The sequence below is a fragment of the Pleurodeles waltl genome, chromosome 3_1 (assembly GCF_031143425.1).
Source record: "Pleurodeles waltl isolate 20211129_DDA chromosome 3_1, aPleWal1.hap1.20221129, whole genome shotgun sequence".
Taxonomy (NCBI): Eukaryota; Metazoa; Chordata; class Amphibia; order Caudata; family Salamandridae; genus Pleurodeles; species Pleurodeles waltl.
The window spans coordinates 1,827,967,892-1,827,989,158 of record NC_090440.1 but is presented as its reverse complement, the minus strand read 5'-3'; the positions used below and the strand labels follow the sequence as shown (position 1 = coordinate 1,827,989,158).

At 45.0% G+C, this 21,267-nt stretch overlaps 1 protein-coding gene across 1 annotated transcript in view; it reads left to right on the top strand.

Moving 5' to 3' along the window:
- GLS (glutaminase) overlaps positions 1 to 20,640 on the top strand; it is a 607,111-nt gene extending 586,471 nt beyond the window's left edge. Inside the window, exon 18 of the mRNA XM_069225886.1 lies at positions 18,707 to 20,640. Coding sequence (XP_069081987.1) covers positions 18,707 to 18,863 — 157 coding nt within the window. The 3' untranslated portion in view covers positions 18,864 to 20,640. The remainder of the gene's footprint in view (positions 1 to 18,706) is intronic.
- Positions 20,641 to 21,267: the final 627 nt, after the last annotated feature.

Sequence of the window (21,267 nt, the reverse complement as noted above, 5' to 3'; positions counted from 1 at the left end):
GGTTTTTATGTAGCAAAAATATATTTTCTTAATTTATTTTTAGAACCACTAGATTCAAGTTGCAGTTAAGTACTTCAATGGATTAGTATTTCACACATGTATCAACAGTACTTTGTTTGAAATCGGTAAGTTATACAGTTTTTTAAATATTGGCAATAGTCTCACACGGTGCTGGCTGGTTGCAGAGGTCAAAGAGTAGGCAAAATTTACGTGGGCTCCTATGGAGACTGTTGGCACTTGGTTTCAGATCTGTAGGCAGGTAAGTACCCTCAGCCTCGGAGGGCAGACCTGGGGGGTTTAGAGGACCACTGCGGGGGCCACAAATAGGCACCAAACATACACCCTCAGCAGCGCTTGGGCAGCCGGGTACAGGGTGCAAACAAGATGTCGGGTCTCCAATGATTATAAATAAGAGGACCCTGGGGGTCACTCAGAGGCTGCAGGCGAGGTCCAAGGTGTCGTCTTGGGCAAACCGTAGGCTGGACAGGGAGGAGCACCACCTGCTGAACATTGCTGCATCGGGGGTCGGTTTCTCCAAGCCCTGGGGGCTGCGGTGCAATGGGTCTTTAGGCGTCGGATATGTTCGTCCAGAGCTTTCGCGGTCGGGGGAGTCCTCTGGATTCCCTCTGCAGGCGTCATCATGGAGGGGTGGAGAGGTCAACCCAGGGTGGGCACCTGCTCGGAATTGCCTGGGGATCCTCTCTAGCTAGTTGGACTACCTGAACACGGGCCTTGGGCGTCTGGTGCAGAGTGATTAGGACTCACACATTCGGAATGAGATTGGAGTCCTTAGTTGTTGTTTCTTCTTGGACAGGGCCACTGTCCACGTGGGTTCTTGGTCCTTTTGGGTGCAGGGCAGTCCTCTGGAGCTTGGCAGAGGTCGCTGGTCCCGCTGGATGCTTTGCTGTTCTTTTTCTGCTTCTTTGAAGCAGGAGACAGGCCGTTAGGGCTGGGACCAAATCAGTTGTCGTCTTCCTTCTTCTCTGCTGGGGGTTCAACTTAGCAGTCCTTTTTCTTTCTCGTAAGGTCAACAGGAATCTGGTGAGCTGGGTTCAGGGAGGCCCTTAAATCCTGGATTTAGGGGTGTTACAGGGGAGAGAGGGCAGTAGCCAATGGCTATTGTTCCTGAGAGTGGCTACACACTCCTTCTGCCCACTCCCTTTGGGGCGGGGGCATAACCCTAATCCTATTGGTCCCTGTCCTCCAAACCAAGATGGAGGATTCTGCAGGGAGGGGGTCACCTCAGCTCTGGACACCTTAGGGGTGGTCCTGGCTGTGGTGGTCACTCCTCCCTGTTTTCCCTACTTTTTCTGCCGGACTTGCTGCCAAAAGTGGGGCTTTGTCTGGGGAGGGCAGGCAAATCCACTAGCTGGAGTGCCCTGGGGCACTGTAATCCGAGGCTTGAGTCTTTGAGGCTCACCGCCAGGTTTTACAGTTCCTGTAGTGGGGAGGTTAAAAGCACCTCCACCCAGGGTAGGCTTTGTTACAGACCACAGAGTGCACAAAGGCTCTCACCCCATGTGGTTAGAAACTTGTCTAAAAGTGGCAGGCCGGCACAGACCGGTCAGTCGTTCACTAGCAGTTTGGCTAACATACAGGGGGCATCTCTAAGATGCCCTCTGTGTGCATTTTTCAGTAAATCCCACACTGGCATCAATGGGGGTTTAGTGTGCTGAGAAATTTGATATCAAACTTCCCAGTATTCATTGAAGCCATTATAGAGCTGTGGAGTTCATAATGACAAACTCCTAGACCATATACTCAATAGGGCTACACTACACTTACAATGTCTAAAAATGGACTTAGACACTGTAGGGGCATATTGCTCATGCAGCTATACCCTCACCTGTGGTATTATGCACCCTGCCTTAAGGCTGTAATGACTACTTGAGGGGTGTCTTACCTATGCCACAGGCAGTGGTTTGCGGGCAAGGCACCCTGAGAGGGGTGCCATGTTGACTCTGCCATTTTCTCCCAGCCAGCACACACAAGCTGCAAAGGCAGTGTATGTGTACTTGGTGAGGGGTCCCCTAGGGTAGCATAATACATGCTGAGGTCCTTGGGGACCTTCCCTGCCCACAGGGCCCTTGGTCCCATGGGTCCCTTTTACAAGGGACTTAACTGTGTGCCAAGGGTGTGCCAATTGTGGAAACAAAGGTACAGATTTTGGGAAAGAATACTGGTGCTGGGGCCTGGTTAGCAGGATCCCAGCACACTTTCAATCAAAGTTGGCATCAACAATGGGCAAAAAGTGGGGGGTAACCATGCCAACAGTGGCACTTTCCTACAACATTATTTTATCTTTCCTCAATATTTCAATAGTGAAATGCTTGTAGATGAATAGTTAATATAATATTTACCTATTGTGATAGCTAAAGCAGAGACTGGTAAGCATCTAATCAAACAACTTATATACAAACTATGCAATAGCCTGCCTGGCAACCGGCAACCAAACGATGGGCCCTCAAGACAGGGGAGATGTGGGCTTGTGGTTTTACCTCTAGGAATAGTCTGGCAGCAGAGTTCTGAATCCGTTGGTAGTCTTTTCATAGTAGGTAGAGATGGTCCGCGGTAGAGGCCATTGGCATAATCCAGTTTAGGCAGTACAAAAGAGATAGTTGCCTGGACCTTGTATGGAGGGAAGATGTGTCACTGAGTTTTCATGGTGATGAAACTTGATCTTGCTAATTTGTCCACTTGAACATTCATTGTTCATTTGGAGTCCATGATAATTCCAGGGTTTTTTACTTCCTTAGATACTTTAGGAGGCGGTCCCAGATCATCAGGCCAGGTGCAGCATGGGTCATAATGTTTCCAATCGCCCCATGTGAGTGTTTCCGTTTTGGAAGCATTCAGTTTGAGATGGCTCCATGTCATCCCGCATCTATAGCTCTGAGGCAACTGAAGATTTGTGAGTTTCCAATGTCTTTGGGGCTTTCCAGTGTAAGGAGTACTTGTGTGTTATCTGCCTAGTTGTGGCATGTGAGCTGAAATTCATTGATCATTGCTGGTAATGACTTCATGTAGATATTGAAAAGCATGGGTGAGATGATTGAGCCTTGAGGTGCAGTTCTGATGAGAAAGAGGGAGTATGAATGACCTTTGTTCTGTTTTAAAGGTAGGATGTGATCCATTCAAGAGCAGGCCCCCCTATGCTGGCTTCCTAGAGTCTATGTATTGAATGTCATGGTCAACTGTCTCAAAGGCAGCTGAGTGGTCCAAGAGAAGTAGTGCAACTACTCCATTGTGGTTTACTGTGTTTTTAAGGTCATCTCAGGTGGCGATGAGGGCAGATTCTGTGCTTCTGCATGGGCGGAGTCCAGTTTGGTAGTCTGAAATTATGGAGTTATCTTCAATGAATTATGACATCTGCACGAATGCTGTTCTTCCACAGGTTGCCCAGGAAAGGTCCATGTATAACTTTTCTGTAGTCTTTGGGGTCATGAGGGTCCAGGTTTGTCTTCTTTAATAATGGGCGTATGTATTAATTTTTTTATGTCGTCTGGAAAGATTCCTGTAGTTAATAAATAATTGATAATTCTTCTTACTAGTGTGGCAGCAGAGGTAGATAAAAGAATGTTCTTGAAAATGGTTGGTGGACGAGGGTCAGAAAGGCAGCCAGAAGCCCTGCTTGCTTTGACCAGATGCATACATACAATTTGTGATATATGTTTGAAGGAATGCAGAGACTGAGTTGGCTTACTCTTGAAGGGGATCTTTGGAAATGGGTTGGCACTGGTGGTTTTCCTTTGTTTTAAATAGGAGTCCAGTTTTTCTGCTTTGGTTGTGTAATGATTTGCCAGTTTATCTGTGAATTCTTAAGTAATCAATGAGCTCCTTCCGTGCATTTAGGTTTACAAAATTTGGTGAGAATGTTATGAAATTCTTTGCAGATTTAGCATTTTGGATTCTGTCTGAATAGTACCTTTTTTAGCTTTTTTGATTGTTGATTTTTATATTCTGTTAAGTTTTCGTAGGTGAAGTTTATTGCCCTGATAGATGTTGGGAGGGAGTTCAATGCCTTTGGGGCTAGAACTGAGAACCTGCGACCTCCTACTTTAGTTTTCTTGTATCTGGTTATCACTGGAAGATTGGCCGTTGCAGAACTTAAAACCCGGGGAGGCATATACCTAGATATATGCCCCCACAGTGAAAGCTACTTTGGTTCTAGTTGAAAAGCCTTGAAGACTAAACAGCAAACTTTACATTGGCTGCACTGTAATATTGGCAGCCACTGCAACTGTTTTAACAACTGGAGAGTATGTGATTTGCGTGGGCCTTTAGTACAAGCTTTGCTGCAGCATCCTGGATTATTTGAAGACATTTTAAATTACACTGTGGCAGTCATAGATAAATACTTTTTAACCTAGTCAATTCTTCCTCCAATAATGCTGCCATGGTTAATTTTTTGGCTTCTGAAGAAAGGTATAAAGCGAGCTTTCTTGTTTCCCAAAGAGTAGAAACTCTGTTGGAGACCACATTATGAACCTGCGGTCTCATGTAGAGTTTGTGATGAATTATTATACCCATACTTTTTGCCACTGAGTTGGGTGTAGGTAATGAGCCCATTTCCTTGGGCCAGTAGAGGTCTTTCCTTTTGGGCCATTAAAGAATACAATGTCAGTCTCTTCCGTGTTTAGCTCGAAGAAGCTTGTCTTCATGCACTCATGTATACAATGCATGGAGTCTTGAAAATAGCGTTGAGAAGACTCCCCGTTTTTCAACTATAATAAAATATGAACATCATTTGCATAATTATAAATGCAGCACCCTCTTCTGGTTCGCTCTCTTACCAGCTGCTGTACATTGATGTTGAACAAGTGAGGTGAGAGAGCTGATCCTTGAGGGACTCCACAGAGAACCCTAACCTCCGGGGATGTCAATGGAGCCATGTGTACTGCTTTGGTTCTATCACTGAAGAAAAACTTTAGCCACTCATATGCAACATCTAAAATGCCCTGACACGGCAGAATAAGATCTTGTGGTCAACTGTATCAAAGACCGCAGAAAGATCAAGCAAGATTAGAGCCATAACTTGTCCTCTGTCCAATTTCTTTGTTAGGTCATCAGTCACTCACATACTGGATATGGTTTCACTGTTTTGTTTATGGTGAGAGCCTGCTTATTGAGGATGTAGGAAATTTGTAGCCTGCAAGTATATGCATTTAAAGCTGAACTTTGATTATTATGTCTCAGACACCAAAGAAAAATGTGAGACGCTGCTTTATGTAGACTTTTATCTCTACAGAAGTTAAACAAATAATATTATTGTGTATTTGGGAAAATTGGTACTTTTCCCATCCAGCATACTCCCATTTCTGGGTAACTCTAATGTATATTAGTAGGCCTGAGCAAGTGATAAAATCTTAGTTCTCTTATTAATGGCTTCTTATTTCAAGCCTCTAATTAATGTCAATGACGTGATAATAGCTATTATTAAACCTTGTGTCTTCATGCTCAAAGACCGCTTTAAGATCTCAAAATCCTTCTGTTGGAAACAATTACGCCTTGCCCTCCCCATTTCCCCATATGGTATTGATTCTATTGTTTTTCCTGGGTGAGAACTGGTGGCATGGAGTAAACTGTTATATGCAGTTATTTTCTTGAAAATGTCACTATGGATGGCACTATCATGTATAAATAATTGTAGATCCAAAACATCAATTGTGTGTCTATGATATTTTAAAGTCAGCCTCACATTAAGGGGGTCATTACAACCCTGGCGGACGGTGTTAAAGGTGCGGTAATACCGCAAACAGGCCGGCGGACAAAAAAAGGGAATCGTGACCCTGGCGGAAACCGCCATCAAAGACAGCCACTTTAACACACCGCCCGCCACGACGGTACAGACAAGCAGCGCAGCGGTAACCGCCAACAGACAGGCGGGAGACAATGTACCGCCCATAGTATCACAACCCGCCAATCCGCCACCTTTTCCGGGGCGGATTCACCGTGGATAAAAACACGGCGGAAACAGTTTCTGCAGTGGGAAAAAGCTCACCTGAACACATCCCACGAGGAAGGAGGACTCCATGGAGCCGGAATTACAAATCCTACCGGCCCTTGTATTCCTACTCATCTACGAAGAGCAACACCGGCGCCGGCGAAGACAACGGTAAGTACTGCACCTACGACATACGGGAGGGGGAGGCAAAAGTCAGGGGGATACACACGCAACACCCTCATCCCCACCCTCGCATATTACAACACACACACCAATGCATTTACATCACAGTAACAACCCACAACCCCCTCGGAAGAATGCAAAGACAAAACGAAATCAGTTCAAACATTGTAATGTTTCAATATACATGTCTCAAATATATACAGATATATTATAAAATCATTCAAAAGTATATACATTACGAGAAGTAGTGCAGATATGCACATATCAATGTCCGTGCACCACTAGTCCAAAAATGCATGGGCGAGGCCCACAATAGATACCTGTCCACAAACGGAGAGAACACTGCCGGGGCATCAGAGAGAAATACAACAGGCACCTCAGGGGGAAGGGAAGGGGGGGCACCTCAGCCGGATGAGTGCAAAGCCAGATCCACGACGGGGCTCCATGCCCATTGATGTATCCTGGGGAGTGCAAAGCCAAAGTCTCTCAAGTCTCTACAGTGGGTGGGTTGCCCACTGTTCAATCCTGGGGAGTGCAAAGCCACAGTCTCTCAAGTCTCTACAGTGGGTGGTTTGCCCACTGTACCATCCTCGGGAGTGCAAAGCCACAGTCTCTCAAGTAGATAACAGCCTCCACTGGTTCTGGAGGGGGACTGGTGCCCAGACTGGATTAGTCTCCCCGTGACAGTTCCTGTCCTGTCACTGTCCCAGCTGCACATGGGATAATGATGCTTGATGTGGCGGTCTTTTCCTTCTTCAGCGGTGCATGCCCTGTTCAGCGGTGCTTTGCCATGGCGGTTCTGGACTTTTCAGCAGTGCTTTGCCATGGCGGTCTCTGGACTGTTCAGCGGTGCTTTGCCATGGCGGTCTCTGGACTGGGCATTGGTGTGTGGCATGACGTTCTCTTGACTGGGCATTGGTGTGTGGCATGACGTTCTCTGGACTGGGCATTGGTGTGTGGCATGACGGTCCCTCATTGCCCAGCGGGGCTGTGGCTGCTGGGGCCCTCCTGGGCACTGACTCCGGCGGTGGTTTCCTGACCAGTGACAATACTTGGGCCCTCCTGGGCACTGACTCCGGCGGTGGTCTCCTGACCAGTGACGATACTTGGGCCCTCCTGGGCACCGACTCCTCCGAGGCCCTCAGGATGCATGATGGTCAAGACTTGCTCCTCCCATGTTGTTAGTTGTGGGGGAGGAGGTGGGGGTCCGCCGCCAGTCCGCAGAACCGCCATGTTGTGCCTGGAGACTGTTGAACGCACCTTCCCCCGTAGGTCGTTCCACCTCTTCCTGATGTCCTCCCGATTTCTTGGATGCTGTCCCACTGCGTTGACCCTGTCGAATATTCTGCGCCATAGCTCCATCTTCCTGGCTATGGATGTGTGCTGCACCTGTGAGCCAAATAGCTGTGGCTCTACCCGTACGATTTCCTCCACCATGACCCTGAGCTCCTCCTCAGAAAAGCGGGGGTGTCTTTGGCGTGACATGGGGTGGTGTGTGTGATGTGTGGGGCGGTGTGAGTGTTGATGTGTGTGGTGATGTGTAGTGGTGTGTGGTGTTTTGTGCGTGGATGTTGTGTGGGTGATGGTGTTGTGTGCCTCTGTGTGGTGGGATTGTCTATTCTGTGCTGTCTCTCTGGCCTTCGTGACTAATTTTTGGTCGTAGGGGTTTGTGGGTGATGTGGGTGTGTGTTTTATATTGTGTTGGGTGTGTGGGAGTGGTGTTTGTATGTGTATCAGGTGTGTGTATTTTGAATTGTCCAATGTGGCAGTGTTTTGGAGATGTGTGTGTATTTTGAGCGTGGCGGTGTGTACCGCCAGTGGAATACCGGGGTTGAAAGACCGTCACGTGGATTCGTGGGTCGTAATAGCATGGGCGTGTTTCTGTTGGCGTGGAGGTGGAGGTTTTGTTTTCGCCAGTTTAACACTGACCTTTGGTGTGGCGGACTTGTGTGGGTGTCTGAATTTCGGCGGATTCCGAGATGTGGGTCATAATAGCTGTGGTGGAATTCCGCGGCCGCGGCGGTGTATTGGCGGTCTTCTGCACGGCGGTAAGCGGCTTTTACCACCAATGTTGTAATGACCCCCTAAATCTATTATCATTTAGAAAGGCATGATAATCAACAAGATCTGTTAATTCTCCATTCCATATAATGATAATGTCATCTATATAACATCCGTAAAATATAATGTTATCAATCCATTGATGTGCCTGTTGGCCCCAGGCATGCTCCACCTCAAACAGACCCATGAATAGGTTTGCATAAGATGGAGCAAATCTGGAGCCCATCACGGTCTGTTGTTTTTGTAGGAACAATACTCCATTGTGAAGAAATGCATTGTTAGTCAAATTATCTTAGCCATATCTAGTAACATTAATGTTTGTTCTAAGACACTAGCATTTCGTTTAAAAAGAAAAAACTTTAGTGCTTCTAATCCACATTTAGTTTGTATACAGGTGTATAGACTCTCTACATCCATAGTTACAAAAATAAGATCTGTGTTGTCCCAAACAAAATCTTCTAAATTATTAAATAAATCCTTACTATCCCTCAAATAAGAGGGTACATTTTTTACAAAAGGTTGCAGAAAACCATCTACATATTCTGCCATGTGTTTCGTGGGAGATCCAATGCTTGAAATAATGGGTCTTCCGGGTGGAAAATCACCTTGTTTATGTATTTTATGTAATATATATATATACATGGATGTTTAGGATGAAATACTTTTAAATATTTGTACTCATCATCAGTAAGTAAACATGATTCATGCCAATCTAAAAGTTTGGCATTAATCTGTTGCTGTATCTCTACAGTTGGATTGTTTTCTAATCTTTCGTAACAGTTCTTATCTGACAGCTGTCTTTCAATTTCTTTCAAATAATCAACTTTATTCATGAGTACAATATAACCGCCCTTGTCTGCTTCACGTATAACCAAATTGTGATCATTTTTTAAACTTGTCAAAATAGCCTTCTCTTTTAAAGTTAAATTAAACTTATGCGAGCATTTCTTATTCGTATGGTGTAAATCCTCAATTTTATGTAAATCTTTAATCATTTTACGATAGAATTCGTCTATCAAACTATCCTGTGTACTAGGTGGCATACATTTTGATGGTAGTTTAAGATAACTTTGTGTTCTCAAGTTGTCTTTGATATTTAAATCACTAGCTATATCAGTTAAATCTCCTACCTCCACCATATTATTAATTGTAGCAATCGTATGTATATCTCTCAAGTCTGCAATAGTCTAATTAGAGCTACTCGATTCATCTCTTATACATTCAATTTTCTTAGGACGTTCCGCAAAAAACTTTTTAAATTAAAAATTTCTCACAAATTTGAATAAATCAACATGTAAACCCACAAAATCACATTTTGCACTTGGACAGAAACGTAGTCCTTTATTCAACACTCGTGTGTCTTCTTGGCTTAGTGTTCTTGAGGACAAATTAATGATCTTTAAATCATTCGTACTTTCATCATTGCATGTCACAACATCTGTTTTCCCCATTGTTTTTAAATTTAGAATTTATGCTTTCCCTCCTCTTGAGCTCTTGGTCTTTTGTCGAGTCTGTACTCCTGTCTTTATGTTTCTTTCCTCCTCTTTGAGTCCTATATTTTTTACTCTGATTCCTCTTTTTTTGTTGCCCAATCTGAATCTTTGTACCTCGCATAAAAAACTTGATTTTACGCTACTAACATTACTTGTCCCTTCTCCTGGATCACTGTCACATGATGAGAGGGATATGCTACTTGAGGAGGTACTTGTTTGTCTAATACGATCATTTTGTATGGAACCTTTACTGACAGGAACATCCTCATAACATCTGGCAAATGTAAAGATCCGTCCTCTTGCATAGTCATTGTCACCCAGTTGATTTTCTTCTTTTTTTTTGTCTTTTAAGTATAGCTTCAAGGTACAGTAGGTGAAAATGAGTTCCTGCCACAGGATATTGGGAGGAAAATGTGATGTTTGTCAAGCCTAATAAGACTTGAATAATGGTCTGTAATGAACAGTCTTATGTGAGTGATGCTCATTGGTGTGCAGAAGGGTTCTCATGAAAAGAACACTCATAAAATGGCGCACAGAGAAACAAGCATTTGCAATACCAACACGTCTGGCTGATGAATGAAAGTGCCTTTTTTGTCATTGAAAGATTTAGGCACTCAGTCATCACATATGCACTGTCACTCACCTTTGAACTCATGCATCCATTCAGCCATTCACTAAATCTTGCATTTACCCTCTGACATAACTGCAGTAAAACACACACATACTCAACAAAATATTCAAGATAACTTAGAAGAATACAAATAGAAAAGAAGCCATAATGGCTGTCTAAACAAGGTCGACATATGCTTGCAGTTTAAAACTAAACATAGAAATAGGTGTCAGACTTGCAGCAAGGTAGTACATAGTCCATCATTGTTTAAAAGTTTCAGCATGCCCTCCACTTTTAGAAGCAACATGTTGGCCATCTTGGAATGTTAAAACAATAATACACTATAGACAGTAGCATTCTGTAATGGTTGCCTGGTTTTGAGGACGTGGCCGCCTGGGATGTGGCACACTGCAGATGAAACGAGTGGCAAACAGGCAGCCTGTTAGCAGAGCCCAGGCGGCTATAGTCTCCTTTTATTAAAATAAGAAGATGAGAAGCAAAGAAATGAAATCAGAATCATAAAAGTAGATTTCTGAAAGGTAACAGACTAGCAAACCAATTTTTGACACTTAGGTGCACTCATTTTCAGGTGGATGTGCACATGTGATCAGAAAAAATGCTGTCATTCACAGGGTAAGAAAACCAATGATGAATGTGCATTGAACCATTACCCCATGCAGTATGCTGTCATGACGGAAGAAGAGTATAAATGGCACTCAGACATACCAGTGGCAGAAGAGAGCTAGAAAAAGGCTCTCTCCATATCATATGATATAGAAATACGTATATAAAAAATATCTTCTTCTTAATCTCCTACCCCTAGGATTTGTCAAAGGGGGTCCCCACCACCCCCAAAATCCTTCCGTACAAGGGTAATTAATTTGGGAGATTTCATGTGACAAAATATTTGACTGCAGGATTTAACATGGAGCAAAAACGATTCCCTTTTAAAGGCCTGTTGGCTTGTTAAATAGAAAAATAAATAAATGACGCGTACTACCTTTGTTGTGAGTTTTAATAATAAACAGATCAGGCCTATGTCATCTGAAATGCCTTTTCCTAAAGAACCAGTAAAGCCTATAGCAGTTATCACTGGCTTGTCACCATAACCAACTCAAGCCTACTGTATTGAGCTTAAGCTTTCCCACAGGGCAAAGATCAGACACACAGTCATAAAATTACAAAATTATACAACATTAGAGGTGGCAAAGCAAATTATCTCTCCCTTAAAAGGGTCAAATCAGGATGCTTGCAGTGTAAATCTTCTATACCCATGTGTTGTCAGGGGGTAACCAACATCTACACACTTGCCTACTATGACAATCTGTGAGATTGATACCTATCTGTAGGCTTTACTACAGAATAATAACAATGCACGGTTAAGTGCCTGCTAATTTTAACATATGCTTTTCACAATCAGTATATGAGGCCTACTACCTTTATTTTATTTTTTCATAATAAACCATCAGACCTATAACCTTTATCATTGAATTGTCACCATGACCAACTTCTACTGTGTTGGGCATATGTTTTTCCACATGGCAGCTGTCTGGTATACTATAATAAAATTACTAATATGTACAAAATAACAGTTATCCAAACAATATAAAATCCCCCCTAACAGAGCCGAATAAGGATTACTGTAGTGCATATCTTCTATTGTCATGGTTTATCTGATAGAGACTTCTAGTTGTAGATTCCTTACCTCAGAATTTCCCTAGGCGTCAGTCGGGATCTGGAGATTTTTTCTTTGAGCAGTACCCTTGTGTGCTTTTAGATAGCGTTGGTTGACTCCGCGTCCGTTGTTGGCGTTGTGGTCACCGTGATGAGATTGGAGTCAAATATAGGAGCCGCCTCGGCATGGTGACGTGAGTTATTTTCTTTCTGCGCCACACGCTGATCCAAAGAAAACCTACCCTGGTCACTTTTTGACTGGCCTCAACACTTTTGTTGAATTTTCTGGTGTCTTTTGATGGGTCTAGAATGTCCTCGAAGACTGGGTTCAAGCCTTGCGAGGATTGTCACCGACTGATGTCGGTGACGGATCCGCATCTGCTCTATTTGTGGGGTCTGGAGCGCGACCACGACCCGACGTCGTGCTCTGAGTGCCAGGCCGTGCACCCGAAGGCTTTGAGGGAGCGGTCCCCAAAGCTCAGGGCGGCCTGGTGCTCGAGTCAGCATCATTCCCGGTCTCGCTCAAGAGGAAGGTCTCGAGACCGGCTGCAGAGTCATAACCACTTGTCATCCTCAAAATCATCTGGACATTCGGGTAAGAAGAAGAAGTCGAAGAAGGCTAGGCATTCTTCGACTTCACCCCGTCGCTTGGATGACTTGATGTGGGAAGAGTGTTGATGCTTTAGGCCACTGTCCGCAGAGCCTGTTTCTGGTTCCCCTCTGTGCCTCCCCGAATTACCGGGAGCAGGAGCGACCCCTGCCCAACTAAAAGAATTTTATGAGGCCATGCCCCTCATATTTGGGCAGTCTGACCTCTCTGCGGCACCTTCGGGGCCTGGGTGCTTGGAGGGGGGGCCCTTGATGTTCTGTGCTGGAAGCTCTGGCTCCGCCCACCGAGGGTCCCTGCGGATCCGCGCTGGCACCGGTCCTACCACCGAGACCTTCCCCGGCACCGGCAAAGTCATTGACGCTCCCAACGTCAGATGGGCCCACAATCGACGTCTACCCAGTCCTAATCCCTGACGACCCTGAGGTGGAACGATTCTGACTTTGACGGGGCCTAGCCAACTGATGTTGATTTCAGACCCTTTTTTATTTGGGAATGAATATGAGGAAGGATTGGAGGGGCCACTGGACCCTTATGAATACCAGCAAGATGAGCAGAACATGGACTGGGCTCTTGAATTGGGCGACACCAGTGGTCTTGATACCTCCACAGACACTGGCATGCTGTCTCCTCCTATCGTGGCTACGGCAGAGGGAGCTTCTTACTTAATGGTGGTCAGTAGGGCGGCTGAGGTCCTCAGCCTTGAGCTGCCTTCTGTTGCAGTCAGGACTAATCTCCTAACGGAGGTGCTTCAATCTGGGGCTTCCACCTCTGAGCCTCTTCTTCCATTCAGTGAAGCTCTCACCGATTTCCTTTTGGGTACTTGGTCCAGACCCAGCACAGGGGCTCCTGTGAAGAGGACAATCGCTTGCCACCATCGGCTCGCCCCAAATGACCCTAAATTCCTGACCCAACACCCCACGCCTGAGAGCTTGGTCATTCAGGCATCCTTGTCATCTGGTGCATTCCCTTAAACCCCACCCCAATGGATAGAGAATCAAAAAGACTGGATAATTGAGGGAAGAAGATGTTTTCGTCTTCCAGTCTGACGTTGCGGTCGGTCAACAACGCATGCTTTTTGTGTCGTTATACCTACTCTTTGTGGGACACGGTATCACATGTTTTGCCACAGTTCCCGGAGGAGGCCCGTACAATCGTCTCCTTGGCTGTTGCCGACGGGAGAGATGCGCCCATGTTCACCTAAGATGTGGGCTGGACACGACCGACTCTCTGGGCAGATCGGTTGCGTCGACAGTGGCATTACGACACCACGCCTGATTAAGAACTTCTGGTTTTTCGTGGGATGTCCAACCGACTCTCATGGACATGCCCTTTGATGGCTCTCATCTCTTTGGAGATAAGGTGGACTTGGCACTGAAGAGATTCAATTACTTACTGGCTACAGCTCGGTTCCTTTGACTTTCCACTACCCATCTTCCCCAACAGTCCACTTTTCGCCCCTTTCGTGGCCACGGAAGGAGCTCCCTGTCACGTCCCTTTCCCAGCCACTGTGCCACCCATGCTGTTCAGCCGCTGCGTGGCCAGGTACGTGGAATCCCACGTGGTTGTGGTAGAGGGAACCAGAGATCTGCCCAGTCCACCCCGGCTGCAGCCTCCAAACAATCCTAGTCCCTCCCCTTACTCTGGTCTAGTTGGCGGCAGGATTTGCCATCATCTGCCCCACTGGGAATCCATCACTACGGACAGGTGAGTTTTGCAGATCGTTCTGAGGGGCTACACCCTCCCGTTCAAGTTTCCCCCTCCATCATTCAGCTGTATACCAGAGGATCATTTGGCACTTCTGCCCCAGGAAGTCGTGGCTCTCTTGGCCAAGGGAGCCATAGAGAGGGTTCCTGCGCCTGAAGTAGGATGTGGTTCTTATTCCTGCTACTTTCTGGTGCCTAAAAAAGACAAGGGCTTATATCCTATCCTAGACCTTCAGGCCATCAAGCTCTTCCTCAAGAAGATGAAATTCAAAATGCTCACCCTGACTCAGGTCCTGTCTGCCTTTGAGCCAGGTGACTGAATGGTAGCATTGGACTTGCAGGGAGCTTATTTCCATATTCCAATTCTGCCTGCCCACAGAGGTTACCTACAATTCGTGGTATGTCACGAGCACTTTCAATTTACCATGCTCCCCTTCGGCCTTACCCTGTGCCCCTCGGGTGTTCACAAAAGTGATGCTGGTGGTTGCAGCTCATCTGCGTAGGTAGGGGGTTTCAGTCTTCCCCTACCTCGACGATTGGCTGTTGAAGGTGGACTCGCCCAAGAAAGTTGTCTCTCACCTTCAGACTACAGCGACCCTCCTGCACGCGCTGGGGTTATCTATAACTGTGCCAAAGCCACACCTGACTTAACTCTCGGACGCTTTCTTACATTGGAGCTGTTCTGGACACTGCTGTTTCAGGCCTATCCTCCTGAAAAGTGAGTCCAGGATATTTAGGCTATGATTCCAATCTTTCAGCCTCTGTCTTGGGTTTCGGTGAGACTGACTCTGAGGCTGCTGGGCCTCATGGCTTCTTGCATCCTGCTGCTGACACATGCCAGATGGCATATGCGGGCTCTGTAGTGGGACTGGAAGTTCCAGTGGGTGCAGCATCAGGAAAATCTCTCTGACATGGTCCAGATCTCGGACAGGACTGCAAAAGACCTGCAGAGTTGGCTTTTGAATTGGTATTGGGTCAACAGCAGATCCATCTCCCCTCCCCAACCAGATCTATCCATAGTGACGGACGCATCACTTCTGGGATGGGGCGGCCACATGGGAGAGACGGAGTTGAGAGGCCTCTGGTCTCCGGTGGAGTCTGAGCTCGGCGACATGGGAGGGACGGAGTTGAGAGGCCTTTGGTCTCCGGTGGAGTCTGGCCTCCATATCAATCTTCTGGAGCTCTGGGCGATGAGGCATGCGTTGAAAGCATTTCTTCCCTCTCTCAAAGGGAAGTGGTGCAAGTGTTCATGGACAACACTATCGCCATGTGGTACTGCAACAAACAGGGCGGAGAAGGGTCCTGGACCCTTTGTCAGGAGGCGCTGCGCCTCTGGACATGGCTGGCACATCAGGACATTACCCTGGTGGTTCAAAATTTGGTGGGTTCTCTGAACGCCAGAGCAGACAAACTCAGCCGTAGGTGCGTAGCCGATCACAAATGGTGTCTCCATCCGGAGGTGGTGCCAGTTCCCTTTAAGCAGTGGGGAGAGCCTTGGTTAGATCTGTTTGCCTCCCAAGAGAACGCGCAATGTCAGCTGTTTTGCGCGTCAGAGTTTCCAAGGCGGCAATCGCTCGTCTTTTTTGTCTTGAGTGGAACTCTGGCCTCCTTTACCCCTTTCCACCTATACCACTTCTGTCCAGAGTTCTCAAAAAGATCAAGAACGACCGGGCCTAAGTAATCTTAGTGGCTCTGGACTGGGCACAGAGAGTATGGTATCCAAAGCTACTGAGCAAGGCCACCGATCTCCACTCAGACCTCCCCTTCGGGAGGATCTTCTGTCGCAGCAGAGGACGGGTCTGCACCCGAACCTGTCCAATCTCCGCCTTCATGCATAGAGATTGAGCGGCAGCAGTTGACGACGTTTGACCTTCCACCCAAAGTCTGTGATGTAATCTTGGCAGCCAGGCGCCCCTCCACCAAAGCGGTATACGCCTGTCGTTGGCATAATTTGTGGCATGGTGTAGTGTAGGAAGCTGGCCTGGTGTGTGGTGCATACCTATGGTACTAACACCTTACACCAGGTCAAGATATCCCCCCCCTTAGTGAAATGTAAGCAGTGTCTAGAAGCCAGGCTCTCTAGAGGTAGCTGTGGATGAGCTGCTGGGATAGAGATTTCCCAGCTGCCCTCGAGCTAGCACCACCATCTCCACTCCAACCTCTGCCCACTGGCCAAAGTTTGGAGCGCTCTAACATCATTCGCAGGGAGCTTTGTGACAAGCATTTCAGTCGGAGTGGATGTTCCCTCTCCTCTACACATCCCCTCCCATAAATTGATTCCTCAGGTTCTCGGCCTTAGTCATTCCTATTGTCCCAGACTGGCCACGAACGGTGTGGTATACATACCTTTGCCACCTGTTGATTGCGAACCCTCTTCCATCTTCCACTCAGAGTGGACTTGTTGTTCCAATCAGGGTTAGATGTCCTGCAGCCCAATCTTCATAACCTACGCCTTCATGCATTGAGCTGGAAAATCTAATGCATGTCAGATATTACCGAAAGTGGTGGATATGGTCCTTTCAAGGTGTCACCCTTCCACAAAGTCTGTTTACTCAGGGAGATGGAACAAGTTTGTTTTCCAGTTTGCCAAGAAGAGAACGGAACGTATAAAGTGTTTCTTGCAAATGTACTACAGTTTGCACTGTTGTAGGCACAACAAGGCTTTTGCTATAGCCACAGTTAAGGGATACCTCTTGGTGCTGTCTGCTTTCCTCTCTTTACAAGATAAACTATCCCTCTAAGTCTCTGATGGTGACGATATTTCTGAAAGGTCGGACAAACATGTATCCACAAATCCCTTTTGTAATGCCTCAGTGGGGCCTTAATTTGGTTCTGGTTCTGACTTTTCTTATGGGGACTCTGTTTGAGCCCAAGCACAGTTAACAGTTGAGGTTTTGACTTAAAACAGTTTTTCTAGTTTCCATCACCTCTGCTCACTAAGTCAGCGAGTTGCAGTTATGTTTTCCCCCAGACAGTTTTGGGTTGGAAACTAACGGTGTTTTCCTCCCAAAGTTGGTGTCTCCTTTCCAGTTAGGACAATCCACCACTTTACCATTCTTTTTCTCTCCATCACATCCCACCATGGAGAAGGAAAGAGTTTGCAGGCTGGATGCGAAGTGTGCATAAGCTTCTAGTTCTGCTGCACAAAAATAATTTATCTTAGACAACCAGCTCTTTATTGGTTGCACTGGCTGTAGACAAGAAAAGGCACCACAGAATAAAACTCTATTTCTCTAGGTCATTTTATGCATCAGAATCTTCTATGCTCTAGCCAGAAAAAGACCTGCTTGAAGAAATCTGGGCTCATTCCACCAGAGCAAAATCCTCCACTGCAGCCCTGGCTAGAATGGTTCAAGTGGCTGATATCTGTAAGGAGGCTATGTAGTCCTTTCTTCGTACTTTATCAAGACACTATTGCCTAGATTCGTAAATGAGGAAAGATGGTTACTTTGCCTGGTCCGTCTTTCACAACTTTATGATTTAATTCGTCAGTCTCACCACTCAAGGAAAGTATTGCTTGGGAGTCTATCAAAGGTGTATAATCTGCAGGTAAGCTATCCATCAGGAGAAAAGGCTACTTTATCTTCAGTAAAGAACTTTCTGGTGGATACTCTATCTGCAGATTCCTCACCATCCCTCCCTCCCTCCTCCTCATTCTGGAGAAACATTACTGTCTTTCCTAGAAAGATGGCAACTTAGTATTGTATTACAGCACTGCTTAATTGTCAATCTTTCTATCATGACTCATAACAAGGCTTGCTTTCTCTACTTGGAGTGGAATAGTGATTACAACTGTTTCTGGCCCACTTTAGCTGCTGGGAATATTCAATGTGAGAAATCTGCAAGTATGTAGATTCACCCAAAAAGATTGCTAGCGAAGGTAAGTAACTTTTTCATTGTATGTAACTTGAGGACCCGTTATTCTAACTAATTTTTTGTACGATTCAATTTGTGTGCTTCTCATTGTTTGGTTACTATTTTATGTAAACATATATTTGCTTATAATGAGGTATTAATAAAGTGTTCTTTTGTAGAAAAATAAAGAATGTGGCAGGGTAGTTTCATTTTTGTTGAAGCAGTAACAATTTAGTTGGACTGTTCTTCAACTTAAATGTACAATCTCCTCCTGACAAATACCTTTCCATTGCACAAGTACTCGGTATCCTGGTTAGTGGGCAATATCTACAATCTTTCCTTCCACATTGCTGTGGTTTTCTCAAATTACAAAAAAGCAGCTATGGAGTTTGAACGGTTTCGGAATAAAAGTTACTGTTTTATTCGGTTTTCAAGTTCTACCTTTAACAGGTTTCTGCCATAAGAACTGTCCTTGTTGTCTTACCTTGTAGCCTGCACGCTGCTGTTACAGGCATTCTTATCCTTGCCTTCACTGTAAGCTTTAGATACTGAATACTATGCTATTTTTGACAGGTGGAAGAACACTCCCATCGATGAAGCTAGGCATTTTGGGCACCACGATGTTGTAACGATCCTTCAGGAATACCAAAATAATTACAAGCCTCATGAGGAGCCCTCTAATGGGAAAGAAGATGACACAGTACACAAAAATCTGGATGGATTGCTATAATGTCCTGATCGAGTCGATTTTATGCGTCAGTTTATTGTGTATTTATGGAAAGTTGTCAAGGAGCGTGTTCATTTTTAAAAAATCTTATAGTGATGTATATTTTATTGAAGTCGGTATGGTATTTCATTGTTACTGCAGTGTTCTTGCTCAGGAAAATATTATCTTATGGAAAACACCAACCAAACAATCTTAGAGCGTCCATATTTGTGGATTCTACTAAGCACTAAGCTATTTGAAACTATCATGCAAACTGATTGACTTTCTGCTTATCACTGAAGTGAGTGTACGCAAGCAGTGTTACCGCATGTTCAGAATGATCCATTTGCTTGACATTACATTATACAACCAAATATGGAGTTGCCATTCAGTTTTAGGATCAATGAATCTAACTGATTTGTTTTTGCAATTCACAAACCTTTGAGTGGCAGATTCCGCTCTATAAAATGTGCAATAGGGCTCCTCTGGCCTTCTACAAGAAAGGACTGTATAGGGTGGAGCCAGACTCCCACCTAGAAGGGAAAATGATAGGTCACCTCTTGGTACGAATTGTAACTCTTAATGCCTCTGGCAGACTTGCGTGGTGGCTAGGTGAGTGACTGGTGATAAAGAAGTAAACTTTATTCAGGATGTAGAAGTGGACAGTCTAATACAGAACCTATTGGAGTATGCACCTAATTATGAGCATTATCCACGAGCCTCCCGGAAGCAGTGATCACTACTAGTGTCCTGGGCTGCTTTTGGGGAAACCCAGCTGCACAGCAAGGATATAGGCTACCGTGGAGGGCATAAAACATGCACTGGGGCGAAGGGCAGAAGGCACTTCATTTTGCGACTTTAGAAGACTGGAGTAGTAATAACACTTATGCCAATGCTTCGCATAGTTTAAATAGGGAGACTGGCCGCGATCAGTATGGGAGTACTGACACGCTTCTACGGCCAGTCCCTGGATAATCACATCTGTTTAATGAATTTGTCGGTATTTGGGTATCTGCACATTGAATGCACTCATTTATTCTGATAAGTGGGGCACTGAAGTTTCAGAGTATGAGTGTAATTGTGTTTTTTTCAATGTTAGATATGGCACATACATCCTTCTTGTGGTGTAGCTGGACAAAGCAACAATGACTTGCACTACTTGTTATTTATTACACTTCAAACTTGTCGTTTTTAAAATGTTTGGAGAAGACAAATACATTATTTCGACTATCTTTATTTTAGAGGGTCTTTGGAGCAAAGCCGTGTTGTACTTTTTTTATGACCAAATCGCACAGAAGAGTGGACATTGGCAGTATTTATCATTTGTTTATGGTTTTATTTTCAAATGCATCGCTAGTTAAAAGATTTAAAGTATGTCGTGTTTTTTCCATTTTTAATTTCATAAGCTTGCATCCTGATCTGGTACAAATTTCGAAATAGCTTCGAATCTTCTTGCCCTAGAAAAGGACACCTGATTAATAGATTTCAAATGGTGTGACAGTAACCTGCTGATAACCATTTGTAAGGTGATATCGTAGATGTACATGTGTGGTGCAAGCAGAAAATGTGGAACCAACAAGCGCCTCAGCCATCAGTAAGAGTACTACTTTTATGAAATTAAAGGTATGCCTAAACCTATGATTATTGACACCAGGCTGCATACCCGATTATTTGATGCTGATCATGTCTGCAACTAGTGTTGTGCTGTTGAAGGGGATCGTCTTCATCTGAGATCTACAAAAGCACCCTTAGTTGTACAGTATACATCGTATCCACGCAATAAATGTAAAAAAACAGTGAAGAGTAATACTTTTAACAAAAGTTATTGTTTCATGTGACACTGAGGAGCCATTTGAAATGATGGGAGAGAAAGAGCAACTTGTATAGTTTTTGACCAGTTGCTCTAACCAAAGGCAGTCATGCGAGTTAGCATCACATACAAGCCGTTCTTGTCTATCCTTTGCATTTAACCTGAATTGCACTTTACGGAATGATGTGGGAGGCTGGCTATAGTCTTAAGACTCTGGTGGTGCTGCACCAATGCTGACACCATGGGACAGATCCCCTTTGCTCTCTGACTCGAATATCTTCGAAGCAGCATCATCTGTGGCACTATTTTCTATTACCTGGATAAGCCTTCCAAACGCAGTACTTTGGGCCAGATGTAACAATAAAAGGCATTTGCAATTCGGAAATAGCGATTTTCAAGAAATCGCTATTTCTGATTCGGAAAATGCAATGTATCATATTTGCGATTCGGTAATAGTGATTTCTTAAAAATCGCAAATGCTATTACCGAAAATCGCAAATTGCAATACCGGCCCCATTCGTACCTATGGGCCTGTAGGCCCATATATGCAAATATTTTGCATTTCCTAAATTGCAAATTCCTAACTGGAATTTACAAATTTGGGAAAAGCAAACCCCA